General features: G+C 36.6%; 1 protein-coding gene across 1 annotated transcript in view; it reads left to right on the top strand.

Moving 5' to 3' along the window:
* The window catches only part of SEC23IP (SEC23 interacting protein), a 43,397-nt gene that overhangs the window by 20,987 nt on the left and 7,587 nt on the right, over nucleotides 1-14,823 (top strand). Inside the window, 8 exon segments of the mRNA XM_054035807.1 lie at nucleotides 212-330; nucleotides 1,103-1,273; nucleotides 1,601-1,696; nucleotides 7,129-7,326; nucleotides 7,985-8,140; nucleotides 8,980-9,082; nucleotides 10,126-10,311; nucleotides 11,312-11,474. Of these exon segments, the coding sequence (XP_053891782.1) occupies nucleotides 212-330; nucleotides 1,103-1,273; nucleotides 1,601-1,696; nucleotides 7,129-7,326; nucleotides 7,985-8,140; nucleotides 8,980-9,082; nucleotides 10,126-10,311; nucleotides 11,312-11,474 (1,192 nt within the window).

Here is a 14,823-nt window from a genome sequence, read left to right as displayed (position 1 = left end):
AGCTTTAAGCAATTCCTATATGCTAGGAATTCTCACATAAGTGTACTATCTAAACATTGTTTCTTTTTGTTTTTTAATTTTTCTGTAAAATTATGTAAGTGAACTTTCTTGCGCCCTACCTCCAGCCACTGCTATCCCCAAGAAGTCCTATTTGTTAAGTTTTTGGATCAAGAAAACTGGAATATTTACTCAAAACAATTTATATTTCCAGGTGCCTTAATTTTATTTGACATATTGTCCAACCAGAAAGACTTTACTTCATCAGGAAAATCTGGACCTCCCACTGCTGCTAATGGGCTTGTGAATGATGTGGTTGTTCGTGACAAGCAGGTATTACTTGCATACCTGAATTTTGAGATGAATTCACTCTGATATTTTTTTGGAGATGTTTCTCAAGCTGTCAGAACTTTTATCAGTTTAACACAGTACCTGATGTGATAGTAAATTTTAATTGACTAGGAAAAATGCAATCTAAGAATAGTCAGTTTGTGTTTCTGTAGTCTCTATATTTGAGATTTCTTGTACCATATAAACTTAAAGGTCTGTGGAGGTTCTGTCTAGTGGATGTAAGCATTGGGCCGGGACCCAGAAACTCTTAAGTTCTAAACATTGGCTCTGTTACAGATTATATGGCATTGAGCAAGTAGGGAAAGTGAGGTAAAGCTGTCTGCAAAAGAGAGGTAAAAAAATACTGGCTTGAAGAACTTTGTGAGTAATGATGGATATACATGAGGAGGAGTCAGTTTACTTTAGTTCTCAGGTCTCGGAGTGAGGGCAGGTAGATTTTTTTTTTTTTTTTTTTTTTTAACCTTAAAGGCAGTTGATGTGTAAACCATGGAGATTCAAAACTCCAGGAACCCCATTGTCACTTTTAGTCTCCCTTTAAATATTTTAATTTAGCGTCAGTCCATTCTTATTGGTTGAAAATTTGATGTTGATATTTGATGTTTTTTTAAAGCCCTTAGGCTAGGATGATTAACAATGCTCAGATGTTACCGATATTTTAAAAATATGGTTTAGCATATATTTGTTCATTGAAGCTTGCTGTTAACTCCTCACTCTATCTGTCAATCTCATTGTGCTGCTTTAATCTTCTCTCAAGGTGATAGAGAATACCAACTCCTTGGCGCCCATGATAACTCCTTCTGGTGAGGAGCCCTGTGATCCTGATGTAGAGGATGAAGTGCCAACCTTACAGAAGGCTCTGGAAATGCTCAGTGTCTCAGAATATATCGACACATTTGAAAAGGAGAGAATTGATATGGAATCTCTGGTACAGTTAACAGTTTAAGTTGACATTGGGAGCCAGACAATCTTTTTTGCTTTAGAGATTAGTCAAAATAGCTCTTTTTTAAATTGAAACTTTAATTGTATGTATTGTATACTTAAAATTAAATATTATGTGAATCCATAACACTTCCAGTTAAGTAGGTTGGTCTCCTGTTATGTATGTTTGTTGTTGTCCTACACTCTCTTTGATCTTTATTAAATTCTGTGTAAATCTTAATCTGCACTATTTGAGTTTACTTAACTAATTTTTAAGTCATATTTTCTGTAAATCACTAAGAAGTAAGAAGTGCATATATATATCTTTTTCCAGCTGATGTGTACAGTTGATGACCTGAAGGAAATGGGTATCCCTCTTGGACCAAGAAAGAAAATTGCCAACTTTGTAAAAGACAGAGCAGCCAAACAGGTAAATGCGCATGGTTTTATAATGCATTTATATTGGCATTATTTAACATTATTTGTTTTTCTACTATTACGTACCATTCTCTACTGTTATGTAATGGCCCAAATGATTTCAATACTTCTCTATATAAAGTGCATAAAATTGCCTCATTAGAGGTTGTCAGAAGCTCTCTGCATATAGGAGGGTTATGCAGCATGTCACTAAAAACAGTCTTCTGCTTCAACTATTAAATACCTAAAAGCTGTGTGAAGGACATTGTGGGCAATATTAATGAATCTTTCACTGCAATACTGCATAGTATAAAACCCGTCTCTGCTTTAAAACTGCTTAACTCAGTAGGTATGACAATTTTTTTAAATCCATACTTCATGCAGGTATAGTAAATTCCTTTCTTTCCAAAGGTACTATGCTAGACAAAGTTAGAGCCAAACTATATTTTTTTTAGGGCTGTCAATTAATCACAGTTAACTCATGTGATTAACTAAAAAAAATAATTGCGATTTTAAAAAAATAGTTGCAATTAATCACCATTTTAATCACATTGTTAAACAATAGAATACCTGTTGAAATTTATTAAATATTTTTGGGTGTTTTTCTACATTTTCAAATATATTGATTTCAATTACAGCACAGAATACAAAGTGTACAGTGCTCACTTTGTATTACTATTTTTTATTACAGATATTTGCACTGTAAAAATGACAAAAGAAATAGTATTTTTCAGTTCACTTCATATAAGTACTGTAGTGTAATTTCTTTATCATGAAAGTGCAATTTACAAATTTAGATTTTTCTTTGTTACATAACTGCACTCAAAAACAAAACAATGTAAAACTTTAGAGCCTACAAGTCCACTCAGTCCTACTTCTTGTTTAGCCAATTGCTTAGACAAACAAGTTTGTTTACATTTATGGGTGATAATGTTACCTGCTTCTTATTTACAATGTCACCTGAAAGAAAGAACAACTGTTCTTATGGCACTTTTGTAGCCAGCATTGCAAGGTACTTACATGCCAGAAATGCTAAACATTCATATGCCCTTTCATACTTTGGCCACCATTCCAGAACATGTTTCCATGCTGCTGATGCTAGTTTAAAAAAAAAAAAAAATAAGTGTTAATTAAATTTGTGACAGAACTGCTTGGGGGAGAAGTGTACGTCTCCTGCGCTGTTTTACCTGCATTCTGCTATATATTTCATGTTATAGCAGTCTTAAATGATGACCCAGCACATGTTGTTCATTCTAAGAACACTTTCACTACAGATTTGACAAAATGCAAAGAAGGTACCAATGTGAGATTTCTAAAGATAGCTAGAGCACTCAACCCAAGGTTTCTGAAGAATCTGAAGTGCCATCCAAAATCTGAGAGGGATGAGGTGTGGAGCATGCTTTCAAAAGTCTTAAAAGAGCACCATTCTAATGCGGAAACTACAGAACCCCAACCACCAAAAAAGGAAATCAGCCTTCTGCTGGTGACATCTGACTCAGATGACGAAAATGAACATGCGCTGGTATGCACTGCTATGGATCGTTATCAAGCAAAACCCATTATCAGCATGGACACGTCCTCTGGAATGGTGGTTATGAATCTTTAGCACAGTGGTCCCCAACCTTTTTCATCCAGCAGGCGCCAGACAACTAGCCACGGAGGACCGTGGCGGCGGACGAGCATCCGCCGAGATGCCGCCGACAAGCGGCAATGTCAATAGGTGTCACCGCCAAAATGCCGCTGACAAGCAGCGTCATCCAGAGGCATTGCTGCTGAAAATTAGCGGCATTTCAGCGACAACGCCTCTGGACGATGCTGCTTCTCAGCGGCATTTCGGCGGATGCTTGTCTGCCAGTCAGTACGCGGGCGCACTTAGATGCTCCGGTGGGCGCCATGGCACCCGCGGGCACCACATTGAGGACCCCTGCTTTAGCACATCTGGCACATAAATATCTTTCAATGCCGGCTACAGTGCCATGCAAACGCTTGTTCTTATTTTCAGGTGATGTAAACAAGACATGGGCAGCATTATCTCCTGCAAATGTAAACAAACTTGGCTGAACAAGAAGTAGGACTGAGTGGACTTGTAGGTTCCAAAGTTTTACATTGTTTTATTTTTGAATGCAGTTACTTTTCGTACATAATTCTACATTTGTAAGTTCAAATTCCATGATCAAGAGATTGCACTGCAGCACCTGTATTAGGTGAATTGAAAAATACTATTTATTTTGTTTTGTGCAAATATTTGTAATAAAAAATAAATATAAAGTGAGCACTGTGCATGTTGTATTCTGTGTTGTAATTGAAATTAATATATTTGAAAATGTAGAAAACATCCAAAAACATTTAAATAAATGGTATTCTATTATTGTTTAACACTATAATTAATTGTGATTAATTTTTTTAATCGCTTGACAATCGTATATTTTATACTGTCAGAAAAGTATATGAAATATGTTAGTCATCACAGAAAATATTCAGAAGTGCCTAAGTCATTTAGATACTTCAGAAAATCTTGCCCCACATGTTTTCGATTTTTTTACACTGAATTGATGCATTGATTGATGCATACCAATCTTTTTAGTTAGCAAGGGATAGGTGACCAGCAGGTGAAGGCTGTTCATCTGGTAGGGGATTCACTGGCTAGGGTAACAGGAGCTATTTTTAATATGGTGATATGATTTGGCCTTTAGTATTACTGACTTTTGTACATGTGCCTGGCTGTTGTATAGTAATTTAGTGCTCTAAAGGTTGCCAAACCTTTGGCTATAAACACTAAACAAGAGTAATGTGCTCTTCCCAAGAATTCAACTCTGACAGGGAGCAAGACGATTTGAGATGATTATAGATGCTGTGGGGTGGGCATGGGGAGAGAAGTGGACTCAGATACCCCAGTCTTGTAAGCATATAGAGCATTGTAGACAATCAGCTCTTTGAATTGCACGAGAATTTTTTGAAATCTGCAATGTTTTTTCAATTTCAACTTTTTCAAAATTTTGCTGAGCTATTCAATCTGAAAAAGTTTAACCAACTGTAAAACTGTTCAAAAAACATCAACAAAAACATTTTCAAGTTTTCCATCTGAAACTGAATTATTTATAAATGTTGTTAAACTCAAAATTTCTAACAGTTCTAGTAGTAACCAACTGACAATGGTTAAAAAGTACAAAGCCTGCCACCATCATCTGAAAATCCAGAATCTGTGAAGGCTCTAAGATCCTGAGATAGTGAACCATTCAGGCTGTGTGGTGTGCCCCTCAAATGAAGGAGTAGCTGCAGCCTCTGTCAACTCTTCAAAGTGTTTCCCTCTGTCCGCTATCATCACCTGTGTTGTGTGGTTTGATCCTAAGCCAGCTAGCTTTCATGCAGGATCCTAATTCATTCAGGAACTAGAAAACAAGGAGACTCAAAAAATAAGTTTGATAAGTAGAAATAAAAATTTCAACAGCATACTGCTGATATTACTGCTCAAAACATCTCAATCTCTCCTACTGTACATGTGTGGCTGCTAAGCAGGAGGTTTGACAGGATAGAATCCTACAAGAAACTCCTTTTTGGGAAGATAAGCCCTAAATGTTGGGAGAGACTTTAAATATTGCACCCTCCTATCAGAAATGAAACTGACTAACTTAATTTTTAAATACTGTTTTGCCTGTTTATATTCAGTAAATTAGACACAATTATAGTTCATTTGTCCAAGTAAAGATCTAATCTATAGATCAATGAGTTAAAAGCCTTTGGGGAAAAACAAGTTCTTGCTTTTTCCTTGTAGGTGGGGTCTGTCAGAATCTTTGATTTTTTTTCCTTCCTTCCCTCCTCCCCCCACTAACTTCAATAACAATGAGCAAAAGAATAATGCAAGAAATCACTGCAGAATTTCCAGTAAATGCCAAATAATCTTTTTTTAATTATACCAGATTTATAGGTCTTATCTGTAGCATCTTGGGAATGTGATAATTTTTAACAAGGGAAAGAGTTAATGTGATCGAATTTTTTAAAAACTGATTTCTGTGTATTAGCAATAAAAATCTATTTTATTATATTTGTAGATCTCCACACTGCACAAATGACATGTTTCTGTAGAGTTTATACCAGGATAATGTGGTTTGGCATTTTGAATATAAAGCAAAACTGAATTTTATAGAGAAAATCCTTTCCTAACTTGATTCTACAATGATAAAATGTAATAGTGTATGGAAAAAAGAGAGAGTGAAGCACAGTACAGGTAGCTGCAGTGCATAACTTCTTCATGGCATCTCTGCAGTATGCCTCATACCTAACTTGGAGGGTGAAAGGATATTTCATCTTTTGTCAATTTTATCCTTGCTCAAATTGCCAAACTTGTTGCCAGTTGTGGTGGTGGATTTTGCTCTGTTGACTGGGAGCTGGACTGAACCACCAAATTAATGTAGGCCACAGAACAGCAGTCAGATAGTGTCTTGTGGTCATTCTTGGTCAAAGCTAGATTTGAATGTATGACTTAGAGGTGAAAGTTTCTCTCTCTACCCTAGTCCCTCCCCTGATTAATGCTTGTATCTTTTTTGCTTGTTTGCCATTCAATTTTTTTATACTTGGTTCTAAATATAACCTCATTTACTGATTGTGTTTTAATTGGTGCTTGTGAAAAATGTGTTTCTTTTCAATAGCAATGCCAAATGACTTCCTTCTTTAAATGGTTGATTTTTTTCAACTCTTGAGAACAGCTCTTGATCATCAGTGTGAAAATCCATTTATAGTACAATATTCTAGATTGCCACCAACAACTAATTCTAGGTAGCTCAGTATTAGTATCAGTTCTTACAGCACTTAATTCAGAATGAGGTGGTCTGCAGTTTAATCATTTTATAACTTAGACTCTCAGGTTTTCTATTACTCCTACTATAAGCTGGTATTGTCATAGTAATCGCTTTCTGTGCTTTTTGTAAATGAGAATGAACAAAACTGCCTCATTCAAATATTGAACGGATTTCATGCTATAAACAATACTTGTTTTGAAGATTGATGGATGGAGGAATGCTTTCATCTGTTTTCTGGCACTATTCTTAACAAAAACTTAAAATAAATGTTAACACGTTCAGTGACTTGGCAACCAGTTACCATCAACTAGAAGAATCAAAGAATGTGGTGTTTGCTTCATTGGGTAATATGGCGCATATTCTGAGTTTTCAAGCTGTGGTACTTTATTTGGCTACCTGCAAGTGTTCATGCTAGTTGTGCCCTAGAATCCTCTGTGCAGGTTCCCACAGTGCTCCATAAGGAAGGTTGGTAGAAAGAGGCAAAAAACAAACAAACAAGGGTGTGTGGGGTGGGATGTGTGTGTGCTTCTGACGTCTGAAACAGACCAATTGTAAATGCATAAGGTACATCTGAAAGCCCAAGATAGGGACTGAGAAAAGTTGCCAAAGCAATAAACTTTTTCTGGTTTTGATAACTTTGTTTCAATAGGAAAAGAAAAAAGCATTAGCAGAAATAAAAGCAGTGCAAACTCAGGAAGCTGCACAGAAAGCAAAAGAAGCAGTTACTTCTGTGGCCACTTCAGAATCTGATAGCCTGCATGAGCGGTCGAAGAGAAAACTTCCTGTTGGTGCCTTCGTTTCTTCTGTGAACATTGACTATGAGTATTTTGAAGTTGGTACGGGCCAGGTAAGATTGTTAATTAAAACATCTTGTTTGAGAATAGTGCTATATACTAAAACAAAACAAAAAAATTAAAAACATTCCATTTCATTCTAGTCATGCAAAAGAACTTGGGTATTGCTTGTTTTTCCTTATAAGTGCGGGAGGGCTTGTTAAAGTTAGCATTAGGCTTTGCTTTCAGTAATGTGGCCACCACAAATAATTTCACCCCTTCAGAGTGGCTAGGGCTGGCTTCATTCCCAAATCAAGGTCTCCTACGTTAAATCACAGCACCATGGACAGCCAGGGTGTTGAATGGTCATTTGGGTTTTCTTTGGATGCTTACACATTACCTTTGTTCTGCATCATTGTAGACCTGAAATTTGAATGATCTGTTCTTAATCTAAAGTTTTATTTAAAAAATATACATTGAAATGTTTCCTGTTAGTTTGACTTATCCTCATGTACTTTCCTGTGTGTTTTTTAAGATGTCTTTGTAAGGCTTCTCCATGTAAGCCATATGGGCAGAATATCCCAGCAAATATCTGCCACCCTGTAGTGTAAACTAGCGGGTTATTGGGTGTTTGCTGAGTCAGTCACCATCTTCCCTTTTTAGTTAGGCTTAAAGTGAATTGCCTGACATTTGAGGTGGCATTTATTTTATTTGATTACTTTGTGCTGCTAGGTTTCTGTGGCTTACAGCGTGCTAGACTTCGAACCAGAGAATTTCTTTGCCCTGGGTTCTCCAATTGGTGTGTTCCTTTCTGTACGAGGAGTGGAGAAGATTGATGAGAACTATAGACTTCCTACCTGCAAAGGATTCTTCAATATTTATCATCCAGTGAGTGAGAAGTACCTGTGAGATTGGATTTCTAGTAATTTAGATGGAAGGAAGGTGGGAAAATTGCATTTGAACTTCTTAACACACCAAAAGTAATTTTAAAACAGTCATCATCCCCTGAATGTTGCAATTACGCGTGGTTATTTCTGAACCTCTACAGAAAATAAGTAGCTGGTTGCAAGTCATGTACTTAATCCCTAGCCTGATTACCTTGCCACCTGCCGTCTTCGCTTTCCAAAGCCAAAATAATAATCTTATTGAGAATCTGTTTTCTATCATCTGACTTTTAGCGTGCTCTTTGTCTTCCTCCACTTCTGATGTTCACATCAAGATTTGGAAACGCTTTATTGTTATTGTAAAATACAATAGATTTATCCTTCTCTTCATCCCCATCTTGTCATGTTACCAACCAGTATACCAGTTATATGAAATACTGAAAACTGGGGAAAATCTGAGTTTTATCTTGACTTTGTTGCTTTCAACATAGTTGAGTAGAGTATTGCAAGATTTTGTGGTGTTTTGAATGGTTACTGATATTTGCTAATTCTGTAGCAAGAGAGATCCTTTGTGCACTGGATGTATTATGTTAAAGAGCTGGGGCAAAATAATGCTCATCTCTGCTGTCATGTCCCTCTCCTAGAGTCTCTGAATCGAAAAGAAAGAAAACATTCATTGTGTTAATGAACCAGCAGTGATTTACAGTTTAACTAAACATTAGTACACTTGAGATAACTGAAAAAGACAGAATCTACAGGTTTCTTTAACTGAAATGTCACTAAAATTTTGGATTTTTAAACGTTAAATAATTTTAGTTATTCTGGCTTTCTCTTTATTTGCAGCTTGACCCAGTGGCTTATAGGGTAGAACCTATGATTATTCAAGACTTGGACATAAAACCAGTTCTCATTCCACACCACAAAGGCAGAAAAAGACTTCATCTCGGTAAAATATTTTTATATGTATATTTTACTGTATATGTATATTCTATGATTTTTCTAATGCATCAAATATTGTAGGTCAAGATTTTCAAAAGGGACTAATGATCTTTGGTGTCTTACTTCTTGTGGGCCCAACTTGAGATGCTTTAAAGGGGGCTGAATTTCAAAGGGCAGGTTCTCAGCACTTTCTGAAATCAGGCTGGTTTAAAGTGTCTCAAATTGAGCACCTACTGTCTCTGTTTAGTTTTGAAAATATTAGCCCTTTTGTTAATTAAGTCTGTCTAACAGTCATCAACTAGTAACTTCACTAATTGGAGGTGTATTTTTAATAGTTGCAGGTAACGGTCCTGTTCATATTAACTTCTTAAGATTCTGAGGATGAGTAGTAGTAGCCAAGTTAACTGGATCCCCAACTCTGTCCCCCAATGCCTGCAACTCTGCCACTCCCACATATAGTTAAAAAATTAGACCCACCCTGGGTGGACGTTGATCTTCATGCTACTGAGCTAGCCAGCCTTTCTGCTTGGCGTCACTGTGGAGTAGTCAAGAAAAGATACAGTGCTTACTGGGACAGTAGTAATATCCAATGGGATTGGATTCTTGACTCTTGTGTCTAACTCATATGCCCTTGGTTAAACTGACACATTTCAGTATTGTAAGGAACTTTTCCCAAGTTAGGTTGTCAGGGACCTGGAGGGAGTTCTGACTTCCTGTGGAGCTCTAGGAAGAAATCATCTGGTTAGGATGAAGTGGTCATTTCCAACATACTTTTTCAGATTCTTAACATGTTATACTTTGTATTTGGTACTGTATTTCCTTGCCTTTTATTAAATTAAACTTTAACAGCATCTACTTCAAATATGGGTGGCAAAATTCTGCTTTCATAGTGAAGATGCTGTGTTCTATGTCATCTTTTAATCAAGAGGAATAAGAGGCCTGGGCGCATATGCACCAATAATTGGTGCCTTTGGCTAGTACTTACTTAAAAAAAATTGTGTTCACTTAACATTTTCACTAATAATTCTTCTGATATTGTGATCTTTTTAGAGTTGAAAGATTCTCTCTCTCGTATGGGATCAGATCTAAAACAGGGTTTTATCAGCTCTTTGAAGAGCGCTTGGCAGACTCTTAATGAATTTGCACGTGCTCATACCTCTTCAACTCAGCTGCAAGCAGAACTGGAAAAGGTAGCTAATCAAATTAAAGAGGAAGAAGAAAAACAAGTGGTAGAAGGTAGGTTGACATTTCACGGATATTTTCTTAGTACGCTAATCTCAGATTTGTGGAAACATCAAAGCTCAAATGAACGTTAGAAATGTTAGATTTTTAGTTAATTACAATTTGATCTTGTCTAGAAAAAACATACTTTTTCAGATTCCTAATATGTTATACTTTGTATTTGGTACTATATTTCCTTGCCTCTTATTAAATTAAATTTTAACAGCATCTACTTCAAAGGAGTCTTTGATTAGTGTAATCTTACAATTGAGCTTGATGTCAAGAGCAAGTTTCTCAATGTCTTGCCTTCACTCTTCTGTAAGAAAAATGAGTAAACAAATATTTAACATCTGTGGGATTTCTGCTTTTTAATTAAACTCTACTGCCTAGAAGGCCAAGCTGAGTAATAAGACAAGAGTCAGAAAGAGTGGATGTAGAGAAACTGAAATGAACACTGTGTCTAAGTAATAGATATTGCCTTCTACAAATATTAATCTCTTGGAGGTTGGGGGCTTGATTCCTGCCTGCTATCACTTTTCTGACAGGTATTATTTACCATTGTATGCTTTTTTATTTCTGGGTAGAATGAAGAAACACTTCCTTAGTCTCTCACAATCAATTAAGGATGGTCATTGCTGCTGCAGAAACAGATTGAAACAATTCATTTTTATGGTTATTAGCCACTCTGCTTTATGATAGAATGAAACCATATGAATGGATAGTGAGACGTAGTTCTTAATTACCTATCTAATGTCTTGCAGAGACTCTGCTTCAAGGTTGCATTATTATTTAAATTTATAAAAAAAAGAAACGGAGACCCCCATTTGTAATAATAAGCCACACAGAAAACAGCAAAGGACTTATTTGTGTTTTATTCCACAGTTGAGTTGAGGCTACTACGGTCTTCCCAGAAACTAATATAGAAAATGGTGACATCCGTTTATAGTCATAGAATCAAGCAGTAATAAAGGGTTGAGCTTGTGACTGACTTCAATGTTAAAACTATCAATTCTAGCTGAAAAGACTGCCGAAAGTCCAGATCTTTCGAAGGAAGAGGATTTCTTAGTAAAGGTCGGGATGCTAAACGGAGGACGTCGTATTGACTATGTTCTACAGGAAAAACCAATAGAAAGTTTCAATGAATACCTTTTTGCTCTACAGAGTCACTTGTGTTATTGGTAAGAATTATATATTCTTTTCTGTAATTCCATAAATTTTGCTTTTCCAGTGTAGTTACATATATTTAATTCAATTTACTTAATTACCAGTTCTCTTCGTCTTATTTTGTATGGTTTATCTGTGACCAGCGTGACAATAACAAGAATGCTGCTGCTTGTTTCTAGCATTTTCTTTATGAAAATTCAGAAGATTACTCTGACAAATGTCATGCTATAGAGCTTAATTTTCCAGGCTTTTTTTTAATTTTATTTTATTTTTTATTTTTGATAGAAATAGCAGTGTTCTACACAGGATTTTTCCTCAGTATGATACTTCTACCAGGAGTGGTAGAAAGGGGGATATCTGTTGGAGTAGGTTAGAAACAATACAAGCTATGTTGGATTTTCACTAATGAGTACGCACCTTCAATTTTGGCATGGGTTTGCTGGTGCACAGTTGTGAAAGAAAGGTTGCCTTTGATACAGTACTACAAAGAGGAGGAATGGCCCAGTTGTTAAGAGTCTAACGTGGTACTCGGGAGGACCTGGGTTTGGTGAATCTAGACAGGCTTCTGAACTTGAGCAAGTCCCAAAGAACCATTTTCAAAACAAAACTCAAAGGGATTCTTACAAATTAGCTTAGGCTCTGAAGTCAGTTAAGTGCTTTTAAAAATTTTACCCTTAGTCTCTGCCTCAGTTCCTCATTTGTCAAATGGGGATAGTAGCATTTCCCTTTCTTATAGGGGGTGTTGTGAAGAGGAATAAAGATTATGCAGTGCTCAGATAATACAGTAAAATTGTAGAAGTGTAGGACTGGAAGGGACCTCAGTAGGTCATCTAGTCCAGTCCCCTGCTGTCAAGGCAGGACTAAGTAATAACTAAACCATTCCTGACAGATGTTTTATCTAACCTGTTCTTAAAATCCTCCAATGATGAAGACTCCATAACCTCCCTAGGCAGTTTGTTCCAGTGTTTAACTACCCTGACGGAAGTTTTTCCTAATGTCCAACCTAAACCTCCCTTGCTGCAATTTAAGCTCATTGTTTCTTGTCCTATCCTGAGAGGTTAAGGAGAACAATTTTTATCCTTCCTCCTTGTAACAACCTTTTATGTACTTAAACTGTTGCCCCCTCTGTCTTCTCTTCTCCAGATGAAACAAACCCAAATTTTTCAATCTTTCCTCGTAGGTCATATTTTCTATATCTTTAATTCTTTCTGGGGAGTCATTTCCCATTTTGTATGTGTGCAGATGATTGGTCCGTCCTAAGTGGAATTCTTTGCATGTGTCCTTATTGAATTTCATTCTATTTACTTCAGACCATTTCTCCGGTTTGTCCAGATCATTTTGAATTTTAAACCTATCCCCCAAAGCACTTGCAACCTCTCCCAGCTTGGTATCACCTGCAAACTTTGTAAGTGTACTCTCTGTGCTATTATCTAAATCATTTCTGAAGGTATTGAACAGACCCAGGACCAATCCCTGCAGAACCCCTGTCGGTTTCTTGTTTCTTTTGGCACTGGTGTTAGATCAGGCCTTCAAGATGCTACTTCTTGGCTGACCCACAACTTCTAGGTCCTATTTAATGAGCACCCTAGCAGAGGTGCGTCAGCTTCTGTTTCAAGCCACAGACTCTTCTAACCTAGAGTATTAGCTGTGTTCAGCCACATGAAGTTCTGTACACATCGCTCAGAGACATTCTACTTAGGTTATCCAGCTGCTAGGTCATCTAGCTAGTCTCTCTGAAGACATTGCTACTTCAATTAAATCTCATAGCATGAATTTAGCTTCAACCTTTTATAACAGCATCCTTAATCATCTGCCACCATGGGCCTCCACTCACCTCTGCTCCTGCACAAGCTGAGAATGGTTTTCATTGCTATTTAAATGGCCAACACTTCTTTTTCTGGACATCATGTTGTACCTGGATGAATAGTACTATTTCTAGTATGACTTATTTTTCAGGTGACATGTTTTGCACTGACTACACCTAGCATTTCAGCTGATACTTTAGAATGTGTGTGAGATCCTTGGTATTCTGAAATCATCCAGTTCTTTAGAAACCAATCTTTTTCTCTGGGGTTATCTTGGAATGTCACTCTCAAAAGTGTATGCACCTACCTAGGTAGCATTATCTTTTTTTTTTTTTTTTCTTTTTTTTTTTTTGAAATAAGAACTGCTATTTTTCTGCAACGAAACAAATTTACATTCTTATCTCTCACATAATGCTTTGCCTTGACTTTCATCCTATTCTGAACTTGGTGCTCAAAAAAGATAAATGTAGCAAACATCATTTTCAAGGGTAGGCAAGGACACCATATTTGTTTTGACAGCTCCAGCTTTTCAAATGAAACCATTCCTGAAGAGATGATGAAAGAGCACAATAAGTAGCAAAACTTTATTGTACTTTGTGTGGGAGTGAAATTGCAGGATATTAATACTCTGTCATCAGATTTTAACATAAAGAAAAAGAATTGCCACAAATGCATCTTCCTTCAAAGCTTTGATATATGTTATGATTTTTACTGCTGACGTGCCCAATGGTTTCAAAGCTGGTTTTTAGGATATAAAAAGGGAAATTTCAATTCCATCATATAATTGGCCATGCAAAACACCATTAATTTATCTGGATTTCGAATGTAAAAAAATAGGTAAAAATACCAAAAACTAATTTCATGCATTTCAGATGGTACAGGATATAGAGTGACTTGCATGAGAAGCAATAACCTGTTGAAAGGAAAAAGCTGCCAATCTATGTTCACTCTTACGCATACTTAATTTCTCACTTTTGTGTATCTTAGATTTATGCATTTTATTACCACAGTACAAACAGTACATTTGAATAGACATGGGGTGTGGGATGACATTGACATGTATGTAAACCACATGTGATAGCTAACATGACTTGTGTACAACATGAACAACAACTGATCCTCAAACATCCAAATGATTAGTTAACTGTATCTTTTTCTCTTGTTGCAAAGACCAGTTGGTATTTGGAAAAACAAAAGTAAACTAAAATTGTTCCTTCAAAACATTGGCCTTTTTTTTTTGCTGAGTAAAACTAGTACTGTGTGAAGAAAGAACAGGAGTACTTGTGGCACCTTAGAGACCTCGGATGCATCCGAAGAAGTGGGCTGTAGTCCACGAAAGCTTATGCTCTAATAAGTTTGTTAGTCTCTAAGGTGCCACAAGTACTCCTGTTCTTTTTGCGGATACAGACTAACACGGCTGCTACTCTGAAACCTGTCATAGTACTGTGTGGTTTTACTATAATTTTCATAATAGTAGAAGCACAAGTAGTTTACTGCACTAGTTTATCAGGTGCCACTGAAATAGGGTGACCAGACAGCAAATGAAAAATTGGGATGG

This window comes from Malaclemys terrapin, chromosome 7 (assembly GCF_027887155.1).
Source record: "Malaclemys terrapin pileata isolate rMalTer1 chromosome 7, rMalTer1.hap1, whole genome shotgun sequence".
Lineage (NCBI taxonomy): Eukaryota > Metazoa > Chordata > Testudines > Emydidae > Malaclemys > Malaclemys terrapin.
This window is presented reverse-complemented; position numbering and strand designations above follow the sequence as displayed.